Source organism: Sebastes fasciatus, chromosome 9, assembly GCF_043250625.1.
Source record: "Sebastes fasciatus isolate fSebFas1 chromosome 9, fSebFas1.pri, whole genome shotgun sequence".
Taxonomy (NCBI): domain Eukaryota; kingdom Metazoa; phylum Chordata; class Actinopteri; order Perciformes; family Sebastidae; genus Sebastes; species Sebastes fasciatus.
Window position 1 is genome coordinate 24,223,741 of NC_133803.1, and position 17,712 is coordinate 24,241,452.

At 40.4% G+C, this 17,712-nt stretch overlaps 2 protein-coding genes across 4 annotated transcripts in view; both read right to left on the reverse strand.

The window, feature by feature from the left end:
* Positions 1-616: 616 nt before the first annotated feature.
* Positions 617-3,940, reverse strand: vox (ventral homeobox). Its single transcript, XM_074645369.1, has 3 exons — positions 2,765-3,940; positions 1,830-2,062; positions 617-1,026 (listed from the first exon to the last, which is right to left on the reverse strand). Exons 1-3 carry the CDS (start codon positions 3,030-3,032, stop codon positions 778-780), a joined length of 750 nt encoding a protein of 249 aa, XP_074501470.1. The 5' UTR covers positions 3,033-3,940; the 3' UTR covers positions 617-777.
* A 5,184-nt stretch (positions 3,941-9,124) lies between these two features.
* kndc1 (kinase non-catalytic C-lobe domain containing 1) overlaps positions 9,125-17,712 on the reverse strand; it is a 41,216-nt gene continuing 32,628 nt past the window's right edge. For all 3 annotated transcript variants that reach the window (XM_074646862.1, XM_074646864.1, XM_074646863.1), the window contains 8 exons: positions 16,745-16,900; positions 16,390-16,596; positions 16,168-16,250; positions 15,692-15,845; positions 13,924-14,046; positions 13,516-13,575; positions 12,873-13,030; positions 9,125-10,941 (listed from right to left, as the gene is read on the reverse strand). In XM_074646862.1, coding sequence (XP_074502963.1) covers positions 10,713-10,941; positions 12,873-13,030; positions 13,516-13,575; positions 13,924-14,046; positions 15,692-15,845; positions 16,168-16,250; positions 16,390-16,596; positions 16,745-16,900 — 1,170 coding nt within the window. In that variant the 3' untranslated portion in view covers positions 9,125-10,712. The remainder of the gene's footprint in view (positions 10,942-12,872; positions 13,031-13,515; positions 13,576-13,923; positions 14,047-15,691; positions 15,846-16,167; positions 16,251-16,389; positions 16,597-16,744; positions 16,901-17,712) is intronic.

Genomic DNA, 17,712 nt, shown 5'->3' on the forward strand with positions numbered 1-17,712 from the left:
TATCTTTAAAGATCCCATATTATGCTCATTTTCAGGTGCATACTTGTATTTTGGGTTTCTACTAGAACATGTTTACATGCTGTAATGTTAAAAAAAACGTTATTTTCCTCATACTGTCAGCCTGAATATGCCTGTATTTACCCTCTGTCTGAAACGCTCCGTTTTAGTGCATTTTAACGGAATTGCAACAGGATTGCATTGCTACACAACAGCTTGGGTCCATGTGTACTTCCTGTCAGTTGATGACATTCACATACACTGCAACCAGGAATAAACTGGGACACATTTAGAATGTTTATGTTTAAAACTGGGTAAAGGGTCTAAATATTGTATATTCGTGACATCACAAATGGGCAGAAATTTTGACAGCTTGTTTCAAATGCAGATCTTCTGAATACGGGCTGTGTGTATTTCCCTGTGGAATGAGCATTTCGATATTTTCACAATATTTATATAGGACTTAAGCCTGCTTTATAATAAAAAAAAACATGAAAATCTCACTTTTTTATGATATGGGACCTTTAAGATATCCAGTGTTGTTGAAGAGCTATAGGCCTGCATCTAATAGCTTAGATGTTATGTATGCAAAACAAAGCAAAGAGTCCAGTGCTGCAGTATAAGATAAACTTTATTCAATGATAAATAGATTTTTCTTTATATAAATTATATATACAACTTTTATATAAAATATTATAAAAATCACACATCAAATAAACTCTGGATTGTACTTTGTTTAGATTTTAAGTGTTTCAGTCGGAAAAAGTCTCTGACAGCTCCTCAGTAGAAATGAGGGTTGTGGATCATCAGATGAGGAGGAGGCTGGTGAGGGCACATCTGGACCAGCTGCTGGACGGGCAGCGGGTAGAAGTTTGGGCCAGTGGCCGGGTAGTGGTGTCGCTGTCCGGCCACGCTGTGGTACTGAACTGGGGGCAGATGCTGGAACATCACCGGTGGCATTTGAGGAGCGAGGTAGTCCTGCACCTCTCGTTTCAGCTTCATCCTCCTGTTCTGGAACCAGGTCCTCACCTGAGAGAAAGCAAAAAAAATACAGTTAGTACACTGTTAAGAATTTCCCAGTAAAATAACAGTAAAGAACTGGCAGCATGGTTGCCTTTACGTTACCGTAAGATTAACATTATTATACTGTCGCTGAAATTTACAGCTTTGTACTGTTAATGAAAAATACTGTGTTTTTTTAATTAATTTCACAGTATTTTACAGTTAATTTACTGTTTAAAGATACATTATATAGCTGTTTTTCACCTTTCTTTTACATTATCTTACTGATTTGTTTTACTGCACTATTTATGTTGTATTTTTTACATACATTTTAATAAACATTATTTTTTGCCTAGATGAATAGACTTAGCAGGTTACAGACATAGGAATAGTCACACTAAATACAATTAAAGGCACTTGTTAGGAAAAAGGCTATAATAGACTTGTTGACACTTTTCCCCAAATGTCTGTCTCTAGCTGGCTACAAGCACAGAATGCAAACCATAACAACATGTGAGTGAAGAACGGAGCTAATTCACTGATTTTACAATCATGTACAATGTACAAGCCTCACATATGCAGATCAGGTCCCAGAATTCAACAAATACTGCATGAAACTGTTACTGATGATACTTTAGACAGTTGATCAGCAGTAAAGTGCTGTTTTTTAAGAATGCATTATAGTTCAGTGACCTATGAGCCTAATTTAACAGGTTTTCTTTTGTATTAACAGTAAAGCACTGTTTTTAGCAATAACAGGTTAATACTGTTGAATTCCTGTCACTAAATGTTATTATAAGGATTTGTTTTCACTGGGAGTCTTGTCTTACCTGAGTTTCTGAGAGGTTCAACTTCTGCGCCGTCTTCACTCTCTCTCCAGCATCCAGGTACTTGTGCTTGTTGAAGATCTTCTCCAGTTTGCTGATCTGCTCGGCGGTGAACTTTGTGCGCACTCGACGCTGCGGTCCGTCTCTCTCCAGGTCGCTTCCTTCATCCACAGAGAGGCACTCAGAGGACGCAGCCTCGCTCTCGTACCCGGAGGAATACCCGCTGGTTTCTGAAACTGAAGGGAGGAAAACTCTGGTTACAAATAGGCCTATACTGCTTGTGCGTAAAGACTGGATTATTGGTTACAAGTTAGGAGTTGCATAGTATAGTATGACGAAAAAAAGATTAAAAGGAAGCCACAGAATGCATCAAAAAAGCGATGAAAAAAGTCATAGTATAGTATGTCAAAAAAAAAGTCATAGTATAGTATACAATCACTTTACTATGAATTTTTCTTTCGACATACTATACTATACTATGACTTTTTATGACTTTTTTTCGACATACTATACCATAACTTTTTAGGAGTTGCAGGCTAACCAAACTGCTTGTGCATAAAGACTGAACTATTAGTTTCTGGTTAGGAGTTGCATAGTATATTATGTCGAAAAAAGTCATAGTATAGTATGTCGAAAAAAGATTAAAAGGAAGCCACAGTATAGTATGTAAACAAAAAGTCATAGTATACTATGTCGAAAAAAAGTCATAGTATAGTATACTATCACTTTACTATGACTGTCAACATACTATACTATGACATTTTTATGAGTTTTTTTCAACAAACTATACTATGACTTTTTTCAACATACTAAGCTATGACTTTTTTTCCGACATACTATACCATAACTTTTTAGGAGTTGCAGGCTAACCACACTGCTTGTGCGTAAAGACTGAATCATTGGTTTAAAGTCTAAGAGTTGTATAGTATACTACTTACTTGGCGAGGAGCAGCTTGTTGGGTGAAGAGGTGAGTCCAGGCTGGAGTCGAGCCCGCTGCTCTCTGGCTCCATGTGCTCAGCGAGCTTTGGTGCTTTGGGTTTTAGCTGCAGGTAACTCTTGCCAAGAGTCGGTGGTCGCGGCTGCACCATGCAGGGGATATGAGGTCTGCAGGTCGGAGCAGTATCCGTGCCAGCATCGTGGTCCTCGGTCAGTGTGGTGTGTTGATGGCTCTGGGCCAGCCAGTCCACAGAAAAGTATTTCACCATGTTTTGCAGTGCTGTTTGTTCAGTGACCTGTGAAACCTCCAAATGTCAGAGGGAGTGTGTGGTAGCAGCCTCTAGCCAGGGTCAGCTTTTATAGGGCCCTCACTTCAATTTGCATATGTATTGGCCCTTGTTAACGCCTGATCGATCCCGATGATTAGGGGTTAATGGCTCGTTATTGAAGTCTTTACATATCCTGTGAGTGTGTGAAGACCTGGCGCCGCTGAGTCTGTGAGAAACCTCCTGAGCTCATACATTTGTCCGCCCTCATACTGAAACCAGGAGGCTCTGCAGAAACAGCTGTATGAGGTGGAGACCTGCTTTCATGTTGCTGCTGCTGATGCATACAGGAGCACCGGAGGAAATGTGTGAAGAGGCTCAGTTAAGGGTTCTCATTGTAAACAATAAAACTTATTTTGTTCATGACTGATCTTATCTCTATCTCCATATGAAGAGTTTAACAATATAGTTTGGATTTTGAGGTACTTGCATTCGACTTGAGTCTACTTTACTACATGTCAGGAGCTATTTTTTTGTACTCCACTATATTTATTTCACAACCATAATTACTTTTATTTCAATACAGTTTATGAAATATGGTGCTTTATTATAGATAAAACTACCCAAATCCACCTCGAACAACTACAACAAGTTCTGCTTACATATTAATGCATCAGTAATATATTCCAGCAATATATTATTATAATAGCATGGGTTGTTCTGCATGGTGAGTAGTTTCATCTTTGAAAAGTAGATTTTTTTGTCAGTACTTTCACTTTTAAGTGAAATTTTAATGACTTGCAATGGAGTGTTTTTGCTTTTACATCAGTAAACAATGATCTTCCACCACATGGCTAATATGATATATATCTTTAGTAATTAAGTATTTAAGGCGCAGCTCCAAATTTGAGAACTTAATCCTATCATTGATCCATGTATGAGATTGATCTGTGCTACACAAAAAAACACGACCATTTTATGAAATATATGGTGTTTGGTTACAGATTAAACTTCCCAAATCCACCTCGACCAAACTGCAACAAGTATACTGCTTACATATTAATGCATGAGTAATATAATCCAGGAATATATTATGGGCTATTCTGCATGGTGAGTGCTTTCATTTTTGGAAGTTTGTTGCCAATTTAATTTGAATGCAGGATTTGCACTTGGAGTATTGCTTTTACATCATGTAAATACTTACAGACATACATCTGTAGTAATTAAGTATTTAAGGATCTGCTCCAGATTTGAGTACTTAATCCTAATAGTGATCCATGTATTATGCATTGATATGTATTAAATGATCCATCTGCAGTTCACTTCTGTCCTCTAGTGAAATGGGGTCAATCCTGTGGACGGTTTCGTATTGACATGTCTGTGACACCCCGGTGAGTGCTGGCACCGGCTACCCAACAGCCAGCATTTGGCACACAGGCGCTTCAAACATTACAGATCAAAGGTATTACAGTAGCAACACAATTAAAAGCTGATTGTCGGCCCGTTCACATGTAAATATGCTAAAACAAGCTGCGAGGAAGCGAGATGGAGAGCCTGGAGCGCAAACAAGCCCACAGAAGGATGATGAGGTAATCCTTAAACTGGCTCAAAGGCTGCACATATTATATACATATTATATTAAAGGTCCCATATCATGCTCATTTTCAGCATCATACTTGTATTTTGTGTTTCTACTAGAACATGTTTACATCCTGTAATGTTAAAAAAACAACTTTATTTTCCTCATACCTGAATATGCCTGTATTTACCCCTCTGTCTTAAACGCTCCATTTTAGTGCATTTCGACGGAATTGCTACGACATTGCAACAGAATTGCGTTGCTTGGCAACAGTTTGGGTCCATATGTACACTGTAAAAAAAAAAAAAAAATTCAAGAAATTTTACATTTTGTGTCTGTATTTCAAAATGACTGATTTTTTTTTTTTTAAAAAAGGACATGTTTCATTTGTGATTTATTTGTAAATGGTCTTAGATTTACAGTATTTTTTGTAATCACAATCGTAATTATCTGTATTTAAGCTTTTCTTGATAATTTTTAAAGATAATTATTCTGTTTTTTAGAGGTTTATGACTGTATTTTAACAATGAATTTATGTTAGAAGAAAAGGATTTCATGGAATTCTAAAAATATTTCTTGTAAAAATACAGATTTGTTTTGCAAAACTTCTGAGTTAATGTAAATTTGGACTTTTGCAACGTAAAATTCCATGTTTCATTTCTGATTTATATGTAAATGGTCTTAGATTTACGGTGTATAACTATTCTAACAATAAATATATGTTAAAAGTAAAATATTTCTTGTAAAATTACAGTAATAAAGGCTAATTATATAAAGATAATTACTGTTTTTTTTAACAGTTTATTTATGTTAATTAATGGACAGTATTTTTCCGTTTTTTAACAGACATTTTCTGGCGCCCCTGCTGCCGGAAAATGTCCGTTATTTTACACTTTTTTTTACAGTGTAGAACATGTTTACATAATGTAATGTTAAAAAAAACCTTTATTTTCCTCATAGCGTCGGCCTGAATATGCCTGTATTTACCCTCTGTCTTAAATGCTCCATTTTAGCGCATTTCATCGGAATTGCGACGATATTGCAACAGAATTTCATTGCTATAGGCAAAAGTTTGGGTCCATATGTACTTCCTGTCAGCTGATGACATTCACATACACTGCAACCAGGAAATAAACTGAGACACATTTAGAATGTTTACGTTTAAATCTGTGTAAAGGGTCTAAATATTGTATATTTGTGACATCACAAATGGACAGAAATCCTGACAGCTTGTTTCAAATGAAGAGTTTTCTGAATACGGGCTGTGTGTATTTCCCTGTGGATTGAGTGTTTCGATATTTTCACAGTATTTATATAGTACTTAAAGGGGACATATCATGCTCATTTTCAGGTTCCTGCTTTTATTTTGGGTTTCTACTAGAACATGTTAACATGCTTTAATGTTCTAAAAACACTTTATTTTTCTAATACTGTCTGTCTGAATTTACCTGTATTCACGCTCTGTCTGAAACGCTCCGTTTTAGCGCATTTCAACGGAATGGCAACAAAATTGCATTGCTAGCAAACAGCTTGGGTCCATGTTTACATCCTGTCAGCTGATGTCGTTCACATACACTGCAACAGGAATTAAACTGGGACACATTTAGTATATTTATGTTTAAAACTGTGAAATGGTCTAAATATTGTATATTTGTGACATCACAAACGGACAGAAATCCTAACGGCTTGTTTCAAACGCACAATTTCTGAATACGGGCTTTGTGTATTTCTCCATGGATTGCGTGTTTTGATACTTTCACAGTATTTATATAGCACTTAAACCTGCTTTATAGTATAACATACATGAAAATATCACTTTTTACAATATGGGACCTTTAAGCCTGCTTTATAATAAAAAAAACATGAAAATCTCACCTTTTTTTTTTTTATAATAAGGGACCTTTAATTAAACCACTATAGAGTAAAACACTTTTCATTGGCTTTGAATGTTCAGTTCAGTAAAGTGTTAACATGATGACTGACAGTATCACATCATGTCCATTATAGCTGCCAAATAAACCGACTATAACCAGCCTGCTGCGCGTCTTGGAGAGATATCTCCGCATGCAGCAGCTCTGGGACAATGCCTGCTAAACTGATCGTTTAGTTATATGACAAAGCAGATAAGAGGCAGAGCCTGGTTGTCTCCTTTATCGGTGATCTGTCGCTGTGGAGGCAGGAGTCCCTTCAGCCTGGTGGAGCTCTTTATCTCTGAAGCTTTTGAAGATGCGCCCTGATCCCGTTAGATAACAATAAGAAGCGCCCAGGCCGTCTCCTTCACACTGCGCCTATTTCCTCAGCTCGGCCTGCCTGCATGGCCTCTGTCTCTGTCTGTCTGTCTGTCTGTGTGTCCCATGCAGAGGAAAGACTGGGAGAAGTGACTGTATTCTAATTTCTACTGGGACACTAGAGCCTGGAAAAAAAGAAAATCATATTTGTTGTGCTGTTTTGGAAGTGGCTGAACAAATCCTGTATCCTTTTTACCTCCTAAAAAAGGCTTTTGTCCATCAGCCCATTTTGTTGCTAAATAATAATGAATGTGCTGCTAAAGACATGTAAATCCAGAGGACAGATGGTAATTTTTTAATGGGTTATGTATGAATAATTGTGATGTCTTTTGTTTTTTGTCTGATGGGTCTTACTTGTCTGTCTGTCTATGGTAACAGTATGTCTATTGTATGTGTACTTTTTCTCAAACTGAGCTGCCTATGGATGCAAAATGAATTTCAGTGCAAACTGACAATAAAGTTGTATCTTATCATATCGTATTGTAAATTAAATCAACATATTTTGGAAGTTCTGGTGTTTATATGAGCATTTTTCAGGTTATTCAGGAACAATATTTACGGTCCTTTAAGCAAAAGTAGCACACTGTAGAAATATTCCATTATGAGTAAGAAAGTGCTGCATTCATAAGTTTTATTTGCTTAATGCACTTTAAAATCACTCATTGGTCCCTGTAGAGTGGTCCCCTGTCAGCTTTGTATTATTACAATGCATAAATGCTTAAGCAGCATTTAGCAGGTTGGAGGAGAGTACATTTTTAAGTACTTATTGGATAGAAAAATCTATTATGGTTTTACATCTTTTATGATGTGATTACAGGTTTTGTATGTACATTCTTAATCTGCAGCTGTCAGATAAATGTAGCGGAGGGAAAAAGTACAATATTTTCCTCTAAAATGTAGTGAAGCATGAAATGAAAATACTCAAGTTAAGTGCAAATAGCTAAAAATTGTACACAGTAAATGTGCACAGATTATGTTCCACCCAGATCCTTATTTACCAGCTACAAAATAAAACAGTGTTTTATCACTTTGATACTTTTCTAATTTTATGAGAACTACTTATAAACAGGTCTCAGCTGTAAAAACACAGTTAAATACAATGGATCTGCCCTATACTGTATCTGTGATTGAAGTTCACTACCCCTCCCAAATCACAAATAAGCCTATTTTGATTTATGTTATTTTTTTTTAGCAGTTTTTATGAACAGTTTGTTCATAAGAGGTATAACTTATTGACCCCAGACATACGCAATGTTACTATGTATGACAAAATAGAGTGCATTTCTTTGTCGGAAAATGATAAAGAAAAATAATATATATTTGTTCACGCAAAGCCCATATGAAATAAAGTAAAATGAAATAAAATCCCCTTCATCAAAGCAAGCCAAAACATTGAGGAAGTATATATGCATAAGGATAATGCATATGACAACGTGAGGAAGTGTCCTTATGGTCACGTTTTGTATACTGGCTTAAAATATGATGTAGCCGCCACAGCAAATCCTCCAGTGATAATTAAAAGGTACAGTGTGTAGAATTTAGTGGCATCTAGTGATGTGGTTGCAGATTGCAACCAACTGAGTACCCCTCCGCTCACTCCTCCCTTTCCAAGACTGCGGTAACGTGAGCCGCTGAGTGCAAAACCGTGGTAACGCCGTTCGTCTCGCTCAAAGGACATCCTCACCATAATAACACTACTTTAGGAGCAACGGAAGTCAGACAGCGGCTGGTGGTACCACGGTTTTACACTCAGCGGCTCACTTTACCGCAGTTTAACAAGCGTGTCAGAGAACTACGGTGGCCTTCAGGTAAGAAGTGAAAGGCTCTCTCTCGAGTCAGAGTTTGGTTTGTCCGTTCTGGGCTACTGTAGAAACATGGCGGAGCAACATGGCGCACTCGGTGAAGAGGACCCGCTCCCTATGTAGATATGAAGGGCTCATTCTAATCTAACGAAAACCCAACGATTCCTGGTTTCAGGTGATTATACACTAATGAAAACATAGTTATGAATATTATATTCCATTTCTGCTAATAGATCCCCCAAAATGATCCACACTGGCCCTTTAAGAGGAGGAAATGCCAGATTAAAAGTCTTTACCATACACATTCCTACAGAAGGTGAGGAAGAGCAGCTTCAGCTCCTCCCACCACACAACAGGGCTGTAAGCCCCCACACAGACAGTCTAACACGGATATTGTCCGATAATAATACGCTCTGGCAAGAGAGAGCTTATAAAATCTCATTTATTTGGCTAAATTAAGCAAATCTTCATCGCACGTCACATTCCATCTCCACGGTGTGTTTCACGAATCACGGCAGAGGACCGTGGAGAAAGAGAGAGCAGGCAGGAAAATAGAAAAATAGACATCGACTGAACATCATTTCTCAAATAACATTTTGCACACTGACATCTCATTATGTTCTACCATTTTCTCTGTAATGGTAAGGTATTGTCGTGACAGCCGCGTAGCTTTTTCCCCATCATGACACACTATTGATAAAAAAAAATGCAATTATTTCACATTGTGCTGTTTGAATGGGATTAGTATTAGATATTAATTTACCAATTTAGTCATATAAATCTCATTTGGTAAACTCCTAATTGGTAAACAAACAGAAACTATGTGTTGTAATCAATAAATGGTTCAGTGAATTTAATACGTTCTGCATTATTGTCTTGTTTTCTAGAAGTCAAACACGTTTCAGCAACATCAAATGGATTATATTTGAATGTTTGACTTGGCTGGATTCACTTGCTCGGGGGCCGAGGTAAAGTTAAAGTAAAGTAGCTGCTGGGCCTCTATTTAAGCCCCATTCTGTCTCTTTTCTGTGCAATATGCACAGTACTCCTCTGCTGGAATGACACATTCCCAAGTCTCAAGATGAGGTAACAAGGCGCCAGTATACTCCATCACAACTGGTTGTCAAATAGTTGAACAACTTCTGAATTTGGAGCCAGGTTTTTCAGTTTTTCATTCTTTACACAATTCATCTCACTTTTTGTGTGTATAAATGAGCGCAACACTATGAATGTCATCCAGAAGACACAGTTTAAAAATACGCATTGTTATCCCCATATTTAAATGATTATCATGTCTTTCCACGTTCTATGATGCCAGGCTTTTTACTCTGCGTTCCAGAGCGGACGTTCATGTTGTAGGAACTAGTTTTTTGTGTGGCATTACCTGGCCGTAAGAGTCTACAGCCAAGCTAGCAGCTCTGTGAGCCTACCATAGAGCATGTATAAAGATGGACGGTGCGTCTCCACTTCCTCCCACTGTACAGAAGTGAAGGCAAAATATCCCAGATACGGGAGCTGCCGGTTTGAGATTTTCATTTGAAAGCCAGAGTCTGCACAGGAAGCTGTGAGTCTCTCTCAGCTGGTCTCTGGGCCTGGTGCAGGTGCCCACTTTGCCATGTTGGTAATCCAGCCTTGATGTTGGACATGCAGTTTGCATTGATGCCATGTTCAGTCCACGTATGAGGCCTTAACAGCTAAATTACAGGGTCAAATCACAAATTAAAAATGGCAATATATGAGCTGAGAGAGAATTTAAGCAAATTATAATCAGTTATAAATAAAGTTTGCCTTGGAGTTTAAACAAATTCATTGACTTAAATCAAAAGATCTTTGAGAGATAGTGAACATGTGACAGCAGAAAAAGTTTTCCAGTCCACAAGGCTGTTCTGCCAGGACGACAGAGGCATCTGAGGGTCGTGACCTGGGCACGGAGCCTCAGTCTGGGCTCGGACATGAGGTGTTGACCTGGTGGTGGTGACTCGCTCTAGGCTGTGAGGGGTGACTGGGTCAGGGCTCATTGGAAAGTGGCCTTCACCCTCCGCAGCTTGTCCTGGATCCTGCGTGTTTGTCGCTCGCTGGACTGCTGGAAGTTGGCATCGTTGTCGGCGGCCAAGAGGTGGATGTCAGAGGTGGCGAGCCGGGCGATGCGGCGCCGAAGGTAGGCCAGCAGCTCCCGGTCCGGGCTGTAGGGGTATACAGCCTCCTGGAAGGCGTGGACCTGACTCACAACCTTTGCTATGCTCCTTGAGCCGAGGACGGATGTGATGAGAGCAGGGGGCAACATGAAATGGGGAATAAAGAACAAGAAGGAAAAGTGGAAACATGAAAAGCATTTATATCTAGGTGCATATTATACCCAAGTTTCCTTCCTGGCAGCATCATCAGCTGTGTCTGTGACCTGATTTGCAGAGAGCGGGGATAACCCTGGGTCCGCAGCAACCAGCTGTGTCTCTGCCTTTCCCTGCTAGACCTCCTGACCCCAGCATCTGGCTGCAGCCAGTCGCCTCTCAGCATCTGGCCCGAAACCTCTTTTCCAATCAAGCCCCATCCCACGGGCGCCATCTGGTGCAACACTGGCACCCCTACCAACAACCCAAATCCAGCAGCTGTGCCATTACCATCCAACCGCCACTTGTTGTGACCTCAGCATCTGGTCAGCCATATTGGAGTGAAGGAGAAGGACACAGGAAAATGCGTCCTCGTAGCGAGTTGGCCGACTTTGTCATAGATGGATTTTTGGAGAGTGGGGAGAGAGCTAATTTTCAGCTAATGACACTAACTGTTAATATATTGTGTCACAGGATAGGATAGGTATCAGGCTAATTTCACCAATATCACACCAAAAATAAATGAGTGCAAATTCCAGCATGCAGTAAAATCATGTCGAGGTTGTTAGAAGAAGGGAGGGGACGGGGTGTTTTATAAACAGCTAGTCATGTTATCAGTCATGTTCAGTGCCTGAATTGGACCAAAAAAGATGCCAGTACCCTTATTCAACAGTTTAATGACATGATCATCAAACGTGGATTCATATTTATACGCATATCTTGGTAATATATTCCACTTCAAATGTATTTTTGTATGCATTTCATTACATACGGCATACATTTGCCTGAAAACACGCAGCCCTTCAGTGCTTTGTTGTCATACTTCTTTTGAAATTCAAATTTGGATAAAAGCAGATGAATGCCATATAAGACCTATAATGGAGGATATGCACACAGTAGTACAGCAGTCAGGTGAACTGTTCTCATGGTGCGAAGTGTCACTGCCGCCACAGTAGTTGGCAGCTGACGCGGGAAGCTCAGTGTTGGTTGGTGCCGCATCTAGTACCGACAGCCTCGGTGTCATTTGGCTGCAGCTAGCTACTAACTGTGCAGTTACAACAGCATCGGCGTTCAGAAATCTCATTTTAATCTACGCAGCTTTCTGTACCGGCTCCAGCTGCGTCTCACGGGCATAACCGCGACCTGAAGTCTTTATTTACGCTTAGTGCTTGTAAACGCAAATAGGTCTTTTCCGACTCGAATCAGTAGTGCCGGTACTCAGAACCGGTGAGTACCGGCTCATTTCAGGCACTGTTTTTAGATAATATTCAATATTTGTTCATCCAAAACATTGATTGCACAGGGGAGACTCGGCTTTGAATGTAGTTAAACTGTTGCACTGTGCATGATTTTCATACGGACTTATTTAACTTTATTGTGGAGCAGAAAGTTTCTGTGATCCAAACCAAAACCTTTTGTAGGCTTGTTTGATGGAAGGTTCATTTTCATACCATCAAATGTCTGTATGAGGTTCAATAAATCAGATATAAACAACATCTGTCCAGTTTTGTTCAGTGTGAAAAAGCAAAGCCGTCGTAACTGCGGATATTCTTTACGGCGGTATGGCAGAATCTCTGTGTGAAGTCCAAGTGGACGTTTGGGCCAAATTTGAAGACATTTGCTGAGATATCACAAGAATGGGATGGATGTGAGGTCACAGTGACATTTGACCACCAAAATCTAATCAGTTCACTCTTGAGTCCAAGTGGACGTTTGTGCCAATTTTGAAGAAATTCCCTCCAGGTGTTACTGAGATATAGCGAGAATGGACCGGACAACCCAAAAACATAATGCCTCTGGCCACGGCTGTTGCGGGCGTGGAGGCTTCAAAAATGATTTCCCCTCACCTGAGCTTGGTCCACTTGTACGCTCCAGTAGTGAGTGTGAAGGCTCCGATCTCCAGCTGCTGGACGTGCATGGCCAGGATGTGCGCCGACGGCAGGGTGGGCCTCCTCCTCTTGTGTTCTCCCCCCATCAGACACAGGTCGTCACTCTTCAGAAACACCTGAGGAGAGAGCAATTCATCCGCACAGTTAATAAATTAGTTCTTACTGGAACAGAACATTTAGAAAATGTTTCCAATTAAGCCAAAGTCTCAGGCGCTTGACGCAGTAATGAGCATGTCCAATGTAGCGGGGTGTGATATGACTGAAAGACTCCGAGATGATTTTAACCTCTTTACATTTCAAAGCCAAGAGAGCATACATGATTCTCTTTATTACAGCTCGGCAGGAAAGTTGGCAGCAGAGCGACGCGTGTTGTTTGATGCATCAGGTTCTTTTGGGGGGTAACTTTCAGAAGCAGAGCCAGCTGGGAGCTCTCAGCACACAGGCGAGTTGCTTGAAGCTGTTTTTCTATTGATTTGTTTGCCCTGCAGCCCAGTTTCACAATATGTGACCAGCCTAGCTTTCAGTTACAAACAACATACGTGTGTGAGCGCTTGCTCAAACACACCTACACACATGCACACACACACACACACACACACACCTGCACAGCTCGCAGCTCCTCCAGGATCTCACACACCTTGGAAGACAGATGTTTCCAAGCCTGTTGGCGAGAGAGGAGGAAGTTTTATTTAGTAGCTCCAAAAGGAAGACTAATTATACCCCGAGTCAATGAATACAACCCATGGAAATATGTAAATTTCTTATACATTTTCAACACTGGTGTATTTTTAATTGTGGGTTTTTATAATTACTCCTATTCACGAGCCACATTCCTGCGAACAGCGCTCACACTTTCTCCATCCTATTTGAATGTATTAATGCAAATTTCTCATTTGTGAAACTAATTAAACACCACCCCATTCTATCACAGCTGAAGAAAACATTTAGCTGTAGGGCATCTGACTTATTACAGAAACTCAGAAGAGGAATTCATGAGATGCAGCCTTACTGGTAATTGCCTGACAATCACGTTCTCCAGACCTCCGAGGACCTGCATGGCTGTGGCAAAGTTCCTGGATTCGTAGCTGTGCTTTCCTATCCACAGATACTTGGTCAGCAAAGCAACTTGCGTCTGCAAGAGAGAGGAGAGCTTGCAATGAAAAAATGCTAAACAAAGCAAAATGCAAAAACCTAGTAGGTCATTACAGTGGTATGCTTTATGGGGACTACAGGAGGCCGCATAATGAAGCATGTCCACTAGAAAAACAAGAAGAATACTACATGTAGTCAAAGTTATTAATGCATTTTGTACTGTTTAATGCAAGTTTGCTTGGTTGATCAAAACATTGTGAACAGATTAAAATGTCTTAAAATGTTATTTGCATCAGAGATGTTGAATGGGAGGTTGCAGTTTAAAGGCCCTGACACACCAAGCTGACGGTCGGCTGTCGGACAGTTTGGGGCCGTCGGTGAACGTCTGTCGGCCTAGTTTTTGCGGTGTGTCCCGCACCGTCGGCTCTAGTCTGCCTGTGTCTGAGTTTTTTTGGACGATTCAGCATGTTGAATCGGTGGCGCCTATCCGTCGGTGAGAGAAATCATTCTGGCTGTTAAGCTTAAACGAATCAGTGCACGAGAAGAGAAACGGAAGTGAGGAAAACAAGCAAACAAGTAAAGTCAAGAGGAAAAACACAGAAGGCCTTCTCATTTTCATCTTCTGATCATTCTAATACACGGATATTATCACAACGACATGGCTATCTCGATGGAAGCTAAGTGGTGAGTGAGAGTGATGTGAAAATGATCATCAAACATCGCTTTGTTTCATGTATGTATCGTAACAACGGCTTGTATATCCGCCGTCCTTGGACTTCCGGTTTCCCTTTTTGAATAATGAATACAGACTACCGCGACCTGCTGGTGTGGAGAGTTATTTCATCTCACGCAGGCGCAGGACGTACGTGGTAGTTGGCCGTTGGCTGTAGTCTTTGCAGTGTGTTCGAGTGCAACTTTTTGGCCAAGACAGAGACAACGTGAGGCGACGCAACTGTTGGTCTTCATCAATGCTATTTCTCTGGTTTGGTGTGTCTTGGCCTTTAGTTGAATCATTGATAGCGTTTGAAGCGTCTTTTGAATTGAAGACCCCAAAGCAGTTGAAATCAGTTGAACTATAATCCCTGAAATCATTTGAAGGTTTCATTTCAAGTTTAAGCCCTGTAAGCAGTTGAACTGTCAGCTTGTATGTGAGCACTGAAAGTAGTTGTAGTAGTTAGTAGTTAAAGCCCTTCTAACTATATAATAAAATATCACATTCTTCAGCACAGCTGCTGGAAAAAAATCCTAGGGGAAACACTGAAGTGTGAAAGATGAAAGCAGTTGAACTGTCTTTTAAAGAGAAAGTGAAATATAAATGAGCTAATTGTCGTGTCAGTATGACATATCGAAATCTAAATGATGCACAGATGTCCTAAATGAGCTGATTGTTTAAAAAAATGATAAAGTTTGAATGGAGTGTGTATGGGAAAATATAAGGAAGTAGCTGAGGGACAAAGTGTCCATAATCATACAAATACATTTATTTTCATTGAGTTTTGCAGCTTTTTTTTATGACAAATGACAGCTTATGAACCCCCCCAAAAATAAACATAAGCAACATTGTGTCTGTGACTGACATGAGAGCATGCGTCCGATGAGAAATCAAAGCTCAGGCTGTGACAATAAAGGCTGCCTCTCTTGTTTTTTTCCTAGCTGACCCTGTCATGAGTTATGTCTCCTCTCACCTTGACGGAGTCACAGATGACTATTTCAGCAGAGATCCAGTTAGCAACACTGTCAGTGTATGTGAGCAGCTGCTGGAGGAAACTCTCTGATGGCGTCTCTTCACATAGAAGTAGTCTGCTGCCCTCTGCTGGAGCGATGTGCTGAGACACATTCCTGGTGGAGGGGAAGCAGAGATGATATAGGAAAACCAGAAATCAGTGGTGGAAGAAATACTCAGATCCTTTACTTCAGTAAAAGTACTAATAACACACTGTGAAAATTATAATAAGAATAATACTAATTTAATGTATAGTGTATCCGACTTCTTAACAGATCATGGTGTGGATTCTCCTGGTGAAATAAAGTAAACTAACCTGAAATATGTTATGGTCAACCACACTTAAGCTATGGAGTTAAAACTTTGAATTCAAGGGGTACTTGTGCTTGTGGATCATTTTATTTTTTTATTCATTCAAAGCGGGAACATTATTCTCACTTGTTTGTGGTCGAGACTTTGTCCCCGATTCCTTGTATCCTGGAGTTGAGGAAATTAACTGGATGACATCCTCGGAATATTTCCTGGAATGCAGAAGGTGTGACATCAGTAGGAGTTGACTGTATTCATCAGGGTCTTACTGTGCATTCATAAGGGCATGTCTCCATCTAGTGGTGAAAAGAGACAACAGCAGCTTGAGGGCAAGGTGACCCGAGTGCCTACCTGCTGCAGGAGGGTGAGCTGCTGGGTGATGTGCTGTGCGCTGTGTTCATTCTGGCTGAAGGGGAGTCGCTCCTCACTCTGCAGGCAGACGTTGGAGAGGTCGTCCGCCAGGGAGCCGTAGCAAGGCATAGGCAGGGCTGCGGCGATGGAGAAGGCCCTGTCTTTAGGCACGGATGCAGAGGGCTCCACTACTCTGGAGAATCTCCACTGAAGAGTTGAGAAAAACTTGCGTTAACAGAGGTGTTTTGCATTTCCTGCAGGGTGCTCTTGTTCAACAGCAGCGCTGTTTTTGGATTTGATGACAGAGGAGAGTATTTACAAAATCCAAACAAAGCATATACTATACAATACTGACCTTTCTCCCAAGATCCTCAGTAGATGAATGCACACACATAGAATCATCATCTTCCTCAAAGCTGATCAGGCTTCCTCTTCCTTGGATCCAAGTCGTACAAGGAGGGCCGTGGAGAGCAGCGAGAAGGGCCTCCCCTCGGCCGTCCACGGGAATCACCTGCAGGGGAAAAAAACAACTAACATTCTGTAGTTGGCTCATTTTGTGGTTTGACATTAGCCTCATTTCCACCAAGAAGTTCCTGGTAATTTTAGTCCTGGGACTTCTTTTCAAGGAACTAAAAGTTTCCTTCAGCCCACCCATGGTTATTTATTTGTGCTTTAGAATGTAACCGCCATGAAACAATCAGAAAACCATTTTGTCTCTCCTTCACGATGAGTCGGGAGACCGAAGCAAAGCCTAACTTTACTTTCAATGTCATTAAACAAAGAAAGATGTTCTCCCCTCGTCCTAAAATGGCCCTGAATCGATACTAGAGTACCTCTTTGTTTATGAATGAAGCAGTATATGAGTTGAAGCCGTTGAAGCAGTGTGTGTTTGACCAATCAGCGACGGTCATCCCTGCAAAAGTACTATCTCCCGACCAGGGCTATTCTGGGGGGGCAAAAAACAAAACTAAAATGTCCCTGGAACTTAATTTAGACCCTGGTCTCTGCGGTCGAAACGTAATGAGCTCCTCAAAAGGTTCCTAGTTCTGGGGTAAAGTTCCTGCGGTGGAAATGTGACTATTGTATGTTTCATAAAGAGAAAAAAACGTGAACGTGTCACATGATCAATTACTGTTAAACAGCTTAAACGTGATGCCTTTTGCTCTGTTCTGACATGTAATAAGATTTGAGCTGCTTCATGAAAGATTTTACTTTGGCTGTTCTAAACACGTAGTGTCGGATTTTCATCCGTGAAATATATGCTGACATGCAGGAAGTTTGACGCTTCCATCAGTAGAGAGATTATAATGAACAGAAGATGGA

Bases quoted from the DNA above. Each gene is read 5' to 3' on its own strand.
- vox (XM_074645369.1), bottom strand. From the start codon at position 3,032: ATGGTGAAATACTTTTCTGTGGACTGGCTGGCCCAGAGCCATCAACAC. The intron at 2,063-2,764 runs GTAAGTAGTATA...TCCTCCCTTCAG, and splicing joins AACAAGCTGCTCCTCGCCAA to TTTCAGAAACCAGCGGGTAT. The intron at 1,027-1,829 runs GTAAGACAAGAC...GCTTTCTCTCAG, and splicing joins TGAACCTCTCAGAAACTCAG to GTGAGGACCTGGTTCCAGAA.